Source organism: Leucoraja erinacea, chromosome 18 (assembly GCF_028641065.1).
Source record: "Leucoraja erinacea ecotype New England chromosome 18, Leri_hhj_1, whole genome shotgun sequence".
In the NCBI taxonomy this organism is placed as follows: Eukaryota; Metazoa; Chordata; class Chondrichthyes; order Rajiformes; family Rajidae; genus Leucoraja; species Leucoraja erinaceus.
The window spans coordinates 38,436,820-38,451,082 of NC_073394.1; the positions used below are offsets into that span (position 1 = coordinate 38,436,820).

Here is a 14,263-nt window from a genome sequence, read left to right on the forward strand (position 1 = left end):
GAGGATTTTATTGATGTTTTAAGGCAACTGGACATGAGCTGGAAACAGGAAGGAGATATAGAAGCCTCTGTTTAACATTTTTGAAGGAATTATAGCATAAGATCAGGGAATGGTTGATGTTATTCGCCAGTACAAAGAAAAAAAACAAGAAATGTATTAAGAAATAACAGGCAAGTTCACTTGCCATTCATAATGGGAAAAATGGTTGAGAGCATTTTATGAGATGCTATCAATGTTCACTTAAAGAATAAAGGAGCCATAAGGAATAGTCATCATAGGTTTAGAGGCAATAGTTCATGCCTCACAAATTCAGGAGCATTCTTTGAGCAGGTAACTAAATGAGTAGGTGCTGTTTTACCTACTGGTTTCCAGAAGGAATTTTGATGAAATTCCAAGTGAAAAGCTTCCAAAAACAAGAAAGGCTCACAGAATTACGTACAAATTAAGGTGAAAATTGGCTTGACATTGAAAATAGCAAGCAATCTTAAATAGAAAGTGAAGTCTTTGTGGCGTTTAGTTTGCATAATAATATTGCTCTATCCAATGACTTGGAGGATAATGCTTTGTAACCAATGTAGAGCATAGAATATGGGACGGTACAGCACAGGAACAGGCCCTTCAGCCCGCAATGTCTGTACCGAACATGATGCCAAGTTAAGCTAGTCTCATCTGCCTGCACATGATCCATATCACTCCATATCCATGTACCTATCTCAAAACCTTTCAAAGGTCACCATTGTATCCACCTCCACCACCACCCCAGGCAGCAAGTTCCAGGCACCCGCCACCCTCTGTGTATGGAGATGTCCTGCACATCTCTTTCAACTTTGCCCTCTCACCCTAAAGCTGCACCCTCTAGTCTTCAATATTTCCTTCCCGGCAAAAATATTCTGAGTGTCTACCTTATCTTTGCCTCTCATAATTTTATATACTTAGTATTGTGATATATATATATGTGCAAATGAGAACCAATCCATGTGTTAACTTGCAAATCCTGTTGTAAGAAGAGGTGATGTTTTGTCTGTTGTTGGTTGAAGTGAGTATTGTTGGTGGTTTTAGACTTTAGAGATACAGCATGGAAACAGGCCCTTCGGCCCACCAGCAATCACCCCGTACACTAACCTACACACACTTGGGACAATTTTATCACAGCTTACCAAAGCCAATTAACCTACAAACGTGTACGCCTTTGGAATGTGGGAGGAAACCGGAGCACCTGGTGAAAACTCACGTGGTCACAGGGAGAATGTGCAAACTCCATACAGACAGCACCCGTAGTCAGGTTCGAACCCGGGTCTCTGGCGCTGTAAGGCAGCAACTCTACCATTAAATGCTGGAGAAATTGATAATGATTTATGTGGGTCCCAATTTTAGAATCAAATTCTTCCCGATCAGTTGAAACTCGTGGCCCAAATACTCTGCTTCTGATCAGCCTCAGACACTGGTCTCATTCCCACAACAACTATCACGTAATTGTATTGAGTCTAAAGACTGCCTTGTGTGGAGGGCCCATGGTTCACACGTGGACAAATAGAATGAAAGTCTTGGCAATTATTAATGGAATTTAGGGAGTTACTGTTTGGGATAAATGTTAATTTTGTTAGCACAGCGTGTGGCAGCTCATTCTTTCAGATGTCGGTCAAATGTAATGAATATTCCTTAACAGGATCAGCGAATATTTTCCCTGGTAAGCTCTCTTCATCACTTGCAATTGTTTTTCTTTTCCTCTCCAGAATCATCTTGTGTCGAGAAGTTTCTCTCGAAGGACTGGAAAGAGAAGATGGCCGGACTCAATACAGGGGAGATTCTTGGCGAGATCAAAGGTAGTCACCATTCTGAAATGTTGCTTGGTTCTTTGGAGGAGTCTATTTATTGTGGAAAACATCCAAACACAACGAAAAATAACAATTAGTCAAGATGTGGCAATTAATCTCTTTCGCCCTAGCTGTTTCCCTCTGCCGCATGTCAAATCTTAACATTGTTAGGTCTAAAGGGCATTGCTTGAACAACCATCATGGTAATCAGCTTAAAATATTCATTAGAGGCACAAGGAAATGCAGATGCTGGAACCTTGGGCAAGACACAAAGTACTGGAGGAACTCAGCAGGCCGGGCAGCATCTGCGGAGTGAATGGACAGGTGATGTTCCGGGTCAGGAACCTTCTTCAAACTGATGAAAGGTCGCCTATCCAGTTCCTCCACAGATGCTGCCAGGCCTGCTGAGTAACTCCACCACTGTGTAAAATATTCACCAGTTGACCGACCTGGACTTCATTAGCGACTATTTGGTCCAGATTATTGTCTGAAAAAGCCCCTTGTTATTTTGGTAACTCCTCAAATGCAAAAAAAGCTCCCTTACTTCTTGTCTATATGATTCCATTTTCTTTGAAGCCTCTCCTTTTTTTCCCTCAATGAATACATGTGGAAACCTTTCCACTTGCCCGAACCTCCGTGAAGCTCAGCACCAGGCAAGTAAAGCTCCTCAATCACCCTAGACAATCATTCCCTCCACTACTAATGCACAGTGTCTGCAGTGTGCACCATCTACAGTACATAGGATTATTGACCAGGTTAAAGCCCTGTCCCACCGTACGAGCTAATTCAAGAGCTCTCCCGAGTTTCCACTGATTCGAACTCGGAGAATTACGGTAATAGCTGCTCGTAGGCACTCGGGGCTCTCGTGGACATTTTTCAACGTTGAAAAATCTTCACGAGTCTTCACGAGCTTACCGGGTTTCCCGAGTACCTGCCGTTAGCGTTACAAGCCGCTAAGAGACGTCCCGAGCTCCGACGTACCCGCTACGTACATTCTAGGTGCTTAACACGAGTTTGATGTTTTTTAAAACTCGGGAGAGCTCTTGAATTACCTCGTACAGTGCGACAGGCCCTTTACTCTAACACCACCTCCAAGGCCCATGAGGACAAGGGCAGCAAGTTGTCACATTTTGTGCTCATCCATGATTATGTTGCCTATTGTCCATAGCACCAAGTCCCATCCATCCACCTTTGTGTTTGGTGGCTAGTGTTTAAGCAGTGTTTCATTGGCATCCACGTCTTCAATCAGTACATTCTGTTGACCAATTCTAATACTATTATCCTTCCGGAAACCGAAAAACTCCGAAAACCGGCCATTTTTTCCTGATGTCGTCTGCGCACCAAAGCTCGCGTTTGGCGCCAAACCTGACCCGAAACGACCCACGGTCAACCCAGGTCTATCATCCTTCCTCGGGTTAGTTTACATTTAGATACTGCATGGTCAGTTACCTTGGAGCCCACTGATTGAATGCTGCTCATCGATACTTTATTCTTTCCCCTACCTGGTAGCGTTCAATGTTACCGGGTCCCACTTTCAGTAAGCTCCGCAGCTCCGTGGCCGGTGGGGCAGTGGGTGGCACCAGCTCCGGGCAACTCTTACTGCGAGGGCCCAATTAACCCACAAACCGGACGCACAGCTCGAGAATTTGGGATATAGTCGCAGCTCTGGGAAAGCGGGGAGCGGGCAATGCCATCCGCCGTGCGGCAAGCTCCGGAGCCCACGTGACCCAACATTCGCGGAGAACGTGCAAACGCGCACACAGCCTGCCTGCCGAGGACAGGATTGAACCCGGGTCTCTGGCACAGTGAGGTGCCACCCCCACTCTAATCATTCCTCCATAAGCAACCACGAGTTCAATGGCCAAGACCTTAACACTTGCACTTTACTCTCTAAAACCCTCATTGTAGCACTTTGTCCTCTATCTAGACTCTACTGGTAACAGACTGGTGCCTGGATTAGGGAGTATTCGCTATGGGGAGAGGTTGCACATACTTGCATTGCTTTCTCTGGAATGCTGGAGATTGTGCCGAGACCTGATAGAAACAAAGTTAAATTACGAAAGTCCCAGATAGGGTAGACACTCAGAACCTTTTCCCCCTAGGATAGAACTGTCAATGCGTAGAGGGCACAGCTTTGAAGTGTGAGGGGCAAAGTTTAAAGGAGAAATGCAGCTGTGTTTTTTACTGATGGGTGCTGAGCAATGTTTCTGTGCTGTATCTCTATAAATTCTAACAATTTGTGCAGTGTTCATGAGCCTGTTGGGAAGAAACTGATCCTGAACCTGGAATTTGTGGTTTTCAGACTCCTGCACCTTCTTCCCAAAGGCAGTAGTACAATGAGGCAGGGTGCTGTGGGTCACTGATGATGCTGGCTGCCTTTTTGAGGCAGCAACTCTGGTCGACCCCTTCGATGGTGGGGAGGTCAATACCCGTGATGGAGCGGGCAGTGTCCACCACTCGCTGTAATCTCCTTTGTTCCTGGGCATTTGTGCTGCTGAACACATGTCAAGGTTTATGGGGTAAAGGCAGGAGAATAGAATTGAGAGGGAAAAATAGATCAGCCATGATCGAATAATGTAGCAGACATTAGGCCGAATGGCCTAATTCTTCTCCTATGTCTTATGGTCTTATAAGGACATATTTTAAGATGTAAAGTCTCAACAAGGGGAAAAAAAAAAAAAATTGTTCGGCATGGACTTGTAGGGCCGAGACGGCCTGTTTCCGTGCTGTAATTGTTATATGTTAAGTCATCTCTTCAGCAACTGATCATTTGTTCTCCTTTGCCAGAATTGGGTGAACTGTTTCTGCTGGAGTAACTCAGCGGGTCAGGCAGCATTTCTGGAGAAAAGTAATAGGTGACGTTTTGGGTCGAGACCCTTCTTCAGGCTCAGGGGAAAGGGAAATGAGAAATATAGACAGATATAGAACAAATGAATGAAAGATATGCAAAATAGTAGCAATGATAAAGGAAACAGGCCATTGCTAGCTGTGGGCCCGGTTAAAACAAGTTACAATGAGACTCAACAAGACGTATTTGAAACTAGTACAACAACTTGGGTGCGGGAGGGATAGAGAGAGAGAGAGAGAGAGAGAGAGAGAGGAGAGAGAGAGAGAGAGAGAGAGAGAGGGAGAGAGGGGGTGCAGGGGTTACTTGAAGCTAGAGAAATCAAAAGTCACCCACTGGGTTGTAAGCTGCCCAAGCAAAATACGAGGTGCTGTTCCTCCAATTTGCATGTGGCCTCACTCTGACAATGGAGGAGGCCCAAGATAGAAAGGTCAGTGTGGGAATGGGAAGGGGAGTTAGAGGGTGCGTTGTCATCTTGGATTTACTCTGGTCTCCATAAAAAATGCAGCAGGGCAGGTTTTGTTTAATGACTATGCAAGGAACTGCACATTCTGGTTTACAAAAAGCAACACAAAGTGCTGAGGTAACTCAGTGGGCCAGACAGCATCACTGGAGAACTTGGATAGGTGATGTTTCGGGTTGGGGACCTTATATTCTGCATGGGTAGCTCACAACGTTGAATTCTCCAATGGATGTTGAATTCTCCAATTTCAGGTAACCCACAAACCACCCCCCACCCCTTTTATCTTTCCTACCTTCCCCGTGCCACACCTGGATTCACACCCATGTCTTTCCTTCCTCCACCCCCCTCTTCCCCGCCTCCCTCCCTCCCCGTCCCCCACCCCCTTCCATCTCTATTCCTTCCTCTGGCTTCACAATTCACACCTCTTCTATTCTTATCTCACAATCTTTTAATCTCTTAATCTCTGACCTTAGTCCAACCACTTATCTATATAAACAAACACCACACAGTTTCTTCCTCCCACCCCTGCCATCACGATTTGTCTGAAGAAGGGTCTGAAACATCATCTATCCATGTTCTCCAGAGATGCTGCCTGACCCGCTGAGTTACTCCAGCACTCTGTGTCCTTCTTTGTAAACCAGCATCTGAAGATCCTTGTGTATACTCCAGGGATGTTGCCGGGCCCACTAAGTTAGGAGCAGGGAGGTTCTACTGCAGTTGTACAGGGTCTTGGTGAGACCACGCCTGGAGTATTGCGTACAGTTTTGGTCTCCTAATCTGAGGAAAGACATTCTTGCCATAGAGGGAGTACAGAGAAGGGTCACCAGACTGATTCCTGGGATGTCAGGACTTTCATATGAAGAAAGACTGGATTGACTCGGCTTGTACTCGCTAGAATTTAGAAGGTTGAGGGGGGATCTTATAGAAACGTACTGAAGGGGTTGGACAGGCTAGATGCAGGAAGATTGTTCCCGATGTTGGGGAAGTCCAGAACGAGGGGTCACAGTTTAAGGATAAAGGGGAAATCTTTTAGGACCGAGATGAGGAAAACTTTTTTCACACAGAGAGTGGTGAATCTCTGGAATTCTCTGCCGCAGAAGGTAGTTGAGGCCAGTTCATTGGCTATATTTAAGAGGGAGTTAGATATGGCCCTTGTGGCTAAAGGGATCAGGGGGTATGGAGAGAAGGCAGGTACAGGTTACTGAGTTGGATGATCAGCCATGATCATATTGAATGGCGGTGCAGGCTCGAAGGGCCGAATGGCCTACTCCTGCACCTATTTTCTATGTTTCTGTGTTACTCTGGCATTTTGTGTCAGGTTCTGTTTAATTTTACTTCAGGCAAGAAATCAAAGAAATTACCTTTCAGTGAAACTGCAGCAAAATCATCCAGTTTAGGCATTTGTGAGTCTCGTTATGTGAGGACTGAACAAAGATCTTCCAAAGGCTGCTTTCTTCAACCTTGCTTTTGTTTATGGGTTGATGTCTCCTACAGGGAACAAAGCACTGGGGAACCACAGGAAGCAAGTTGGTAAAGAGACCATATACAATGTTGTATATTGCACTGTCATACAGCCTTGAGCTGAGTGAGATTTGTTTTTTGAGTAATTTAAATGTATTTCAACTAAAATAAAGTGCTCTTCAGAAATTACTTTAAAATGTTTGCCTAACACCTAATGTTGATTTAAATCAAGCATCAATTGCGCTGTTCTCATTATTTTCACTTCTTCAATAATGTAGGCAGGGTCTTCATGAACGTATCATATTTAAGATTTCTTAAAAGTTTAGAAAACTATATTTTCCACTTTTTTAAAACTTTAATTAGTGGGGATGGAGTACTATTGAAGAAGAGTTCTGAACCCGAAACGTCACCGAATCATACAGTGTGGAAACAGGCCCTTCGGCCCAACTTGCCCACACCGACCAACCTGTCCCATCTACACTAGTCCCACCAGCTGCGTTTGACCCACATCTCCCGAAACGTGTACTGTCCATGCACCTGTCTAAATGCTTCTTTAAGGGCTTGTCCCACTTAAGCAATTTTTTTCGGTGACTTGCCATCACAGTCCCAGCAGGTTGCCGAAAATTTTCAACATGTTGAAAATCCAGCGGCAACCAGAAAAAGGTACAACTCTTTGGCGACTACTCACGGCCAGACAGGCGACCATACAGGGTGATGCCTGTATATCATATTGAATGGCGGTGCAGGCTCGAAGGGCCGAATGGCCTACTCCTGCACCTATTTTCTATGTTTCTATGTTACTCTGGCATTTTGTGTCAGGTTCTGCTTAATTTTACTTCAGGCAAGAAATCAAAGAAATTACCTTTCAGTGAAACTGCATCAAAATCATCCAGTTTAACCTGTATGGTCCTGAGTAAGTCGGACCTTTTTCTGGTCGCCGCTGGATTTTCACTCTGTTGACAATTTTCGGCGACCTCCTGCGACTATGACGGGTGCTGGCAGTCTCCGAAAAAACTGGCGTAAGTGTGACAAGTACTTCACCTGCTTCATCTAGCTCCTGCGGCAGCTCGTTCCATATATCTACTATCCTTTGTGTAAAAAAAGTTATCCCTCAGGTTCCTTTTACATCTTTCTCTCCTCACCTTTAACCTCTGTCTTCTGGTTCTTGATTCCCCTACCCTGGGCAAGGGACCTATCCATGTTCTCCAAAGATGCTGCCAGACCCGCTGAGTTCCTCCAGCACTTTGTGTCTTTTTTGTAAAGCAGCACCATCAGAAAAAAGCTATCTTCTGCATTTCGTTTTTTTAATCTTTGTTATACCTCCGAGAGGAGACTAATTCAGCAATTAAGTCACTGTAGTGGTAAAGATAGACACAAAAAGCTGGAGCAAGGTCAGGCAACATCTCTGGGGGGCATGAATAGTGATCTGAAGAAGGGTTGGGACTCTTTTTCAGAATACTTCTTCCCCCGCCCCCCTCCCTACCCCCATCCCCTGCCACTTTCACCCCTTCCTCTGGCTTCATATTTCACTTCTCTTTTCTGTCTATCTCACAGCCTTTTGATTTATTTTAATCTCTGGATGTATACCCATCTGCCCATAAACCCCCCCCCCTCCCCCCCCCCTCGCCTGTACCCAAACTTTGTCCCACACCCACCCACCCACCTTTTTCCCGGCTTTTCCAACCCCCGCTCCCCCCCCTCCCCGGAATCGCTGAAGAAGGGCTCGAAACGTCATGTATCCATGTTCTCCAGAGATGTTCTCTGACCCGCTGAGTTACTCCAGCACCTTGTAACCTTTTACTGGTGAAACAAAATCACACGGATTTAATTCTGTACAAAAAAGATATGACGGACCCAACTTTAATAGAAGCTAAGAAGTTGTATTATGAGGATTAAGACATCTTTTCCAAATTGGTTATAATTAATTTGTACAAACCTTCCTATTTATATACTTTTGAATATCATTAAATTGTCTAATTGTAATTGCCTTTTTGATATTCTAATTATTATGTCTTATAATTTAATATTTCACTTTGTGGGGTGCCTGAGGCAATGATATCACTGTCAGGCAATTAACAGATTAAGCATGATTGATTTAACCTGTTGGTCTTACAAATAACCGCATCTCGGTAACTCAGAGAGACTACTATTAGGAAGTACAAGTTGCAGTGTGAGAAAATTAATTCCTAAACATCAGAGGATATTAGTATTGTACTGTGCACTTCACTGAAAACATAATGTGAGACGCAAGAATGGCCCGGGAATGTGGCGTCACAGGTAGATAAAGTGGTCAAAAAGACTTTTGGCACATTAGCCTTCATCGGTCAGAGTACAGAGTATAGAGGTTGGTAGGTCGTGTTGCAGTTATACAAGACGTTGGCGAGGTCACACTTGCATTGTGTTCAATTCTGGGCACCACGTTATTGGGAAGATGTTGTCAAACTGGAAATAGACACAAAATGCTGTGTAACTCAGCAAGGCAGGCATCATCTCTGGAATGAAGGGATGTGTGACATTTCGGGTCGAGACCCTTCTTCAGACCGGGTACAAAGAAGATTACATAGATACATAGAAACATATAAAATCTTCGAGCCAGTACCGCCATTCATTGTGATCATGACTGATCGTCCCCAATCAATAACCCGTGCCTGCCTTCTCCCCATATCCCTTGACTCCACTAGCCCCTAGAGCTCTATCTAACTCTCTCTTAAATCCATCCAGTGACTTGGCCTCCACTGCCCTCTGTGACAGGGAATTCCACATATTCACAACTCTCTGGGTGAAAAAGTTTTTTCTCACCTCAGTCTTAAATGACCGCCTCTTTATTCTAAGACTGTGGCCACTGGTTCTGGACTCGCCCAACATTGAGAACATTTTTCCTGCATCTAGCTTGTCCAGTCCTTTTATAATTTTATATGTTTCTATAAGATCCCCCTCATCCTTCTAAACTCCAGTGAATACAAGCCTAGTCTTTTCAATCTTTCCTCATATGACAGTCCCGCCATCCCAGGGATCAATCTCGTGAACCTACACTGCACTGCCTTAATCACAAGGATGTCCTTCCTCAAATTAGGAGACCAAAACTGTACACAATACTCCAGATGTGGTCTCACCAGAGCCCCTATACAACTGCAGAAGAACCTCTTTACTCCTATACTGAAATCCTCTTGTTATGAAGGCCAACATGCCATTAGCTTTCTTCACTGCCTGCTGTACCTGCATGCCAACTTTCAGTGACCGGTGTACAAGGACACCCAGGTCTCGCTGTACCTCCCCTTTACCTAACCTAACCCCATTGAGATAATAATCTGCCCCCTTGTTTTTGGCGCCAAAGTGGACAACCTCACATTTATCTATATTATACTGCATCTGCCATGCATCTGCCCACTCACTCAACCTGTCCAGGTCACCCTGCAACCTCCTAACATCTTCTTCACAGTTCACACTGCCACCCAGCTTTGTGTCATCCGCAAACTTGCTAGTGTTGCTCCTAATTCCCTCTTCCAAACCATTAATATATATGGTAAACAGTTGCGGCCCCAACACCAAGCCTTGCGGCACTCCACTCACCACTGTCTGCCATTCTGAAAAGGACCCGTTCACTCCTACTCTTTGCTTCCTGTCTGCCAACCAATTTTCTATCCATGTCAACACCCTACTCCCAATACCATGTGGTCTAATTTTAGTCACCAGTCTCCCGTGCGGGACCTTATCAAACACTTTCTGAAAGTCTAGATACACTACATCCACTGGCACCCATTTTACACATCCAAAAAAAAATTCCAGATGATTAGTCAAGCATGATTTCCCTTTCATAAATCCATGTTGACTTGGACTAAGTGTTTAAGAAGGAACTCCAAATGCCCCATTATTACATAGAAACATAGAAACATAGAAATTAGGTGCAGGAGTAGGCCATTCGGCCCTTCGAGCCTGCACCCCCATTCAATATGATCATGTCCGATCATCCAACGCAGATGACCTCTTTAATAATTCACTCCAGCATCTTTGCCACCACCGAAGTCAGGCTAACTGGTCTGTAATTACCCGTTTTCTCTCTCGCTTCTTGAAAAGTGGGATAACATTAGCTATCCTCCAATCCACAGGAACTGATCCTGAATCTATTGAACATTGGAAAATGATCACCAATGCATCCACTATTTCCAGAGCCACCTCCCCGACATTCTGGGATGCAGACCATCAGGCCCAGGGGATTTATCATCCTTCAGTCCCATTAGCCTACCCAATACTATTTCTCCCCTAATGAAAATTTGTTTCAGTTCCTCTACCCCCTTAGATCCTCGGTCCTCCAGTACTTCTGGGAGATTGTTTGTGTCTTCCTTAGTGAAGACAGATCCGAAGTACCTGTTCAACTCTTCTGCCATTTCCTTGTTGCCCATAATAATTTCACCCGTGTCTGCCTTCAAGGGACCCACGTTTGACTTTGCTACTCTTTTTCCCTTAACATATCTAAAGAAGCTTTTACTGTCCTTCTTTATATTCCTGGCCAGCTTCCCTTCGTACTTCATCTTTTCAGCCCGTATTGCCCGTTTTGTTTCCTTCTGTTTCCCAATCCTCTGGCTTCCGGCTACTCTTTGCTGTGTTATACATCTTTCCTTTTAGTTTTATTCTATCACTAACTTCTCTTGTCAACCACGGTTGCCTCCTACTCCCCTTAGAATATTTCTTCCTTTTTGGAATGAAATGATCTTGCGTCTTCCGAATTATGCCCAGAAATTCCTGCCATTGCTGTTCCACTGTCATTCCTGCTAGGATGGTGCCAGGACAGAGTGTTTTTCCCAGAGTAGGGGAATCGAGAACCAGAGGACTTTGGTTTAACGTGAGGGGGAAAAGATTTATAGGAACCTGAGGGGTAACTATTTTACACAAAGTGTGGTGGGCGAGCTGCTGGTGGAAGTAATTGAGGCAGGTAGTTTCCTAATGTTTAAGAAATATTTAGACAGATACATGGATAGGATAGGTTTAGAGGATATGGGCCAAAGGCAGGTATGTGGAACTCGTGCAGATGGGGCATGCTGGTTGACATGGGCAAATTGGGCCGAATGGCCTGATTCCTGCTATATGACTAGATCGTCTCTCCCACCTCTCTGCCACATCATTTTTAGTTCTAATTTTTAGTCCGAGACCCAGGTTCCTGACTTCGATCCTGATCTCGGGTGCTGTCTGTGTGGAGTTTGAACGTTCCCCCTGTGACCGCGTGGGATTCCTCCGGGTACTCCGGTTTCCTCCCACATCCCAAAGACGTGCGGGGCTTGTGTGTGTGTTAATTTGTCCTCTGTAAATTGCCCCTAGTGCGTCGGGAGTGAATGAGAAAGTGGGATAACATGGAACTAGAGCAAACAGGTGAACGATAGTTGGCGTGGATTCAGTCGGCCGAACGGCCTGTTTCCATGCTGTATCTTTAAACTAAATGACACTAAACTGAAATAAACTAAACTAAACTAAACTAAACTAAACTATTGCCACCTCAGATGCCAAAGAATGAACAAAAACAAGGGCCGGATCTTGGAACGTCTGTATACTTTCGCTCCACACTAAGTAGCACACTGGCACTCCAGAATGTTTATATAAATGATCTTAGATTGCAATTGAACAAATAAGGGCAGCATTGCAGGCTCTGAGTATGTAAACAATGGTCATAACAAAATGAATTCCAACGTATCGGCCATGGACACTGAGTAGAAATTCCCTGGGGGGGGGGGGGAGGGGGGTGTCGGAAAGACCATGTTGATTAGTGACGTCACTTTTCAACCAGTGAACTGGAGCATTGCTGAAAAGATATGAGATATGTGACGTACTGACTTACTTTATTAGTAGGTGTGTTGGCCAAGTGCGAGTTCTAGGTTAGAGGAAACATTTGGACAGGTACATGGATAGGACAGGTTTAGAGGGATATGGGCTAAACGCAGGCAGGTGGGCAAGTTGGGTCAAAGGGCCTGTTTCCATACCATATCACTATGTTTCTATGACTCTATGAGAGATCTGGCATGTAGGCCAAAGATAATCCGAAAGTACTTCAGCAGAAAAAGTTGCAGCAAGTTCACAATCTCCATCAGATCGTAAATGTACCTGGCTCTCAGCTCAGTAGATTATAGGATATCCCTGGACTCTGTAATAGTTGCTTAATGGCCCTGTCCCACGATGCAAGCTCATTCAAGAGTTCTCCCAAGTTTAAAAAAAAATCAAACTCGTGGTAAGTATGGAGAATGTACGTGGCGAGTACGTCGGAGCTCGGAGACGTCTCTTAGCGGGTTGTAACGGTAACGGGAGGTACTCGGAAAGACTCGCTAACGGCAGGCAAGCTCGGGTTGCTAACGGCAGGTAACATGTTGAAAAATGTCCACGAGAGCCCCGAGTACCGACGAGCGGCCATTACCGTCAATCTCCGCGTTCGAATCAGGGCAAACTCGGGAGAACTCTTTGAATGAACTCGTATCGTGGGACAGGGCTTTAAGTATCACAATCATATCAGCCTCCACTGGTGAAGCAGCTGCCTCACAGCGCCAGAGACCCGGTTCGATCCTTCCCCAGGGTGCTGTCTGTGTGTAGAGTTTGCACATTCTCCCCGTGACCATGTGGGTCTCCTCCAGTTTCCCAAAGATGTGCAGGATTGGAGGTTCATTGACCCTCTGTAAATTGCCCTCAGTGTGTAAATGGTGCCACTGTGCCGCTGAGATGGGACTTCTGGGTCAGCAGAAGCAACAGAATGAAGCAGCGTGTAGAGCTGCTGTCTTACAGCGCCAGAGAACTAGGTTTGACCCTGACCTCAGTTGCTGTCTGTGTGGAGTTTGCACATGTCCTGAGACATGTTTCGTTTTCCTCCCATAAAGATGTGCAGGTTTGTAGCTTAATTTGCCCCTGAAAATTGCCTCTAGTGTGTGGGGAGTGGATGAGAAAGTAGGGTGACATAGAACTAGTGTGAACGTGTGATCGATGGTTGGCGTGGACTCGGTGGGCCGAAGGGCCTGTTTCCATGCTGTATCTATAAAGTTAACTAACTGGAGGAGATGGGCCGAAGGGCCTGCTTCGGTGCTGAATGACGCTGAAGTGATTAAACAAAAAAAGGCTGTCCATTTTGGTTGTAAAGTAGCTGATGATTCCTTTGGTGTGGGCAGGCAGCAGGCAGGTTAATTGTGTGTTTTCATGCCTGGCTGTGTGTATCAATCAAGGGGAGTGAAGAATCTGGAGATGGTATCTCGTGCACAAACCACAAAGTAAAAAAAGACACAGCCTGGCTGCTGTCCAAGCCACGAAACCCGAAGTAAACTGGAGCAAGGTGTGTACGCACAGTGGCTTATGCTTCATTTTAACTGCTGCTCTGGCATCTCCCCCAGGGTAAGACATTGGCTTTGACATGAAAATCAAAGCAATCAAATGGGATCTGAAAGAATACAGCACTGGGAGAGTTGCCACAAACTTAATTATTAACTAACCCTGGATATCGGTCAAACAAAAGAGCAGGCGTTGCAAAGAAATATAGGGACACATTTCCATTGTGTGATATTTATAGCAGAATCACTGTTGTTTTACCGTGGATCATCAAATTAAGTGATAGTATCCATGTGATATCTCTCTCTGCAGGAATATATTGATTTGTTTTTGCGGAAAAATTGATGAATAATTATGACGGAGTGATGTTAAGCGATGGTTAATGGAACC

At 45.0% G+C, this 14,263-nt stretch overlaps 1 protein-coding gene across 6 annotated transcripts in view; it reads left to right on the forward strand.

Moving 5' to 3' along the window:
* Positions 1–14,263, forward strand: part of sox6 (SRY-box transcription factor 6) — a 428,636-nt gene that overhangs the window by 183,628 nt on the left and 230,745 nt on the right. For all 6 annotated transcript variants that reach the window (XM_055649876.1, XM_055649875.1, XM_055649878.1 and 3 more), the window contains exon 4: positions 1,734–1,823. In XM_055649876.1, coding sequence (XP_055505851.1) covers positions 1,734–1,823 — 90 coding nt within the window. The remainder of the gene's footprint in view (positions 1–1,733; positions 1,824–14,263) is intronic.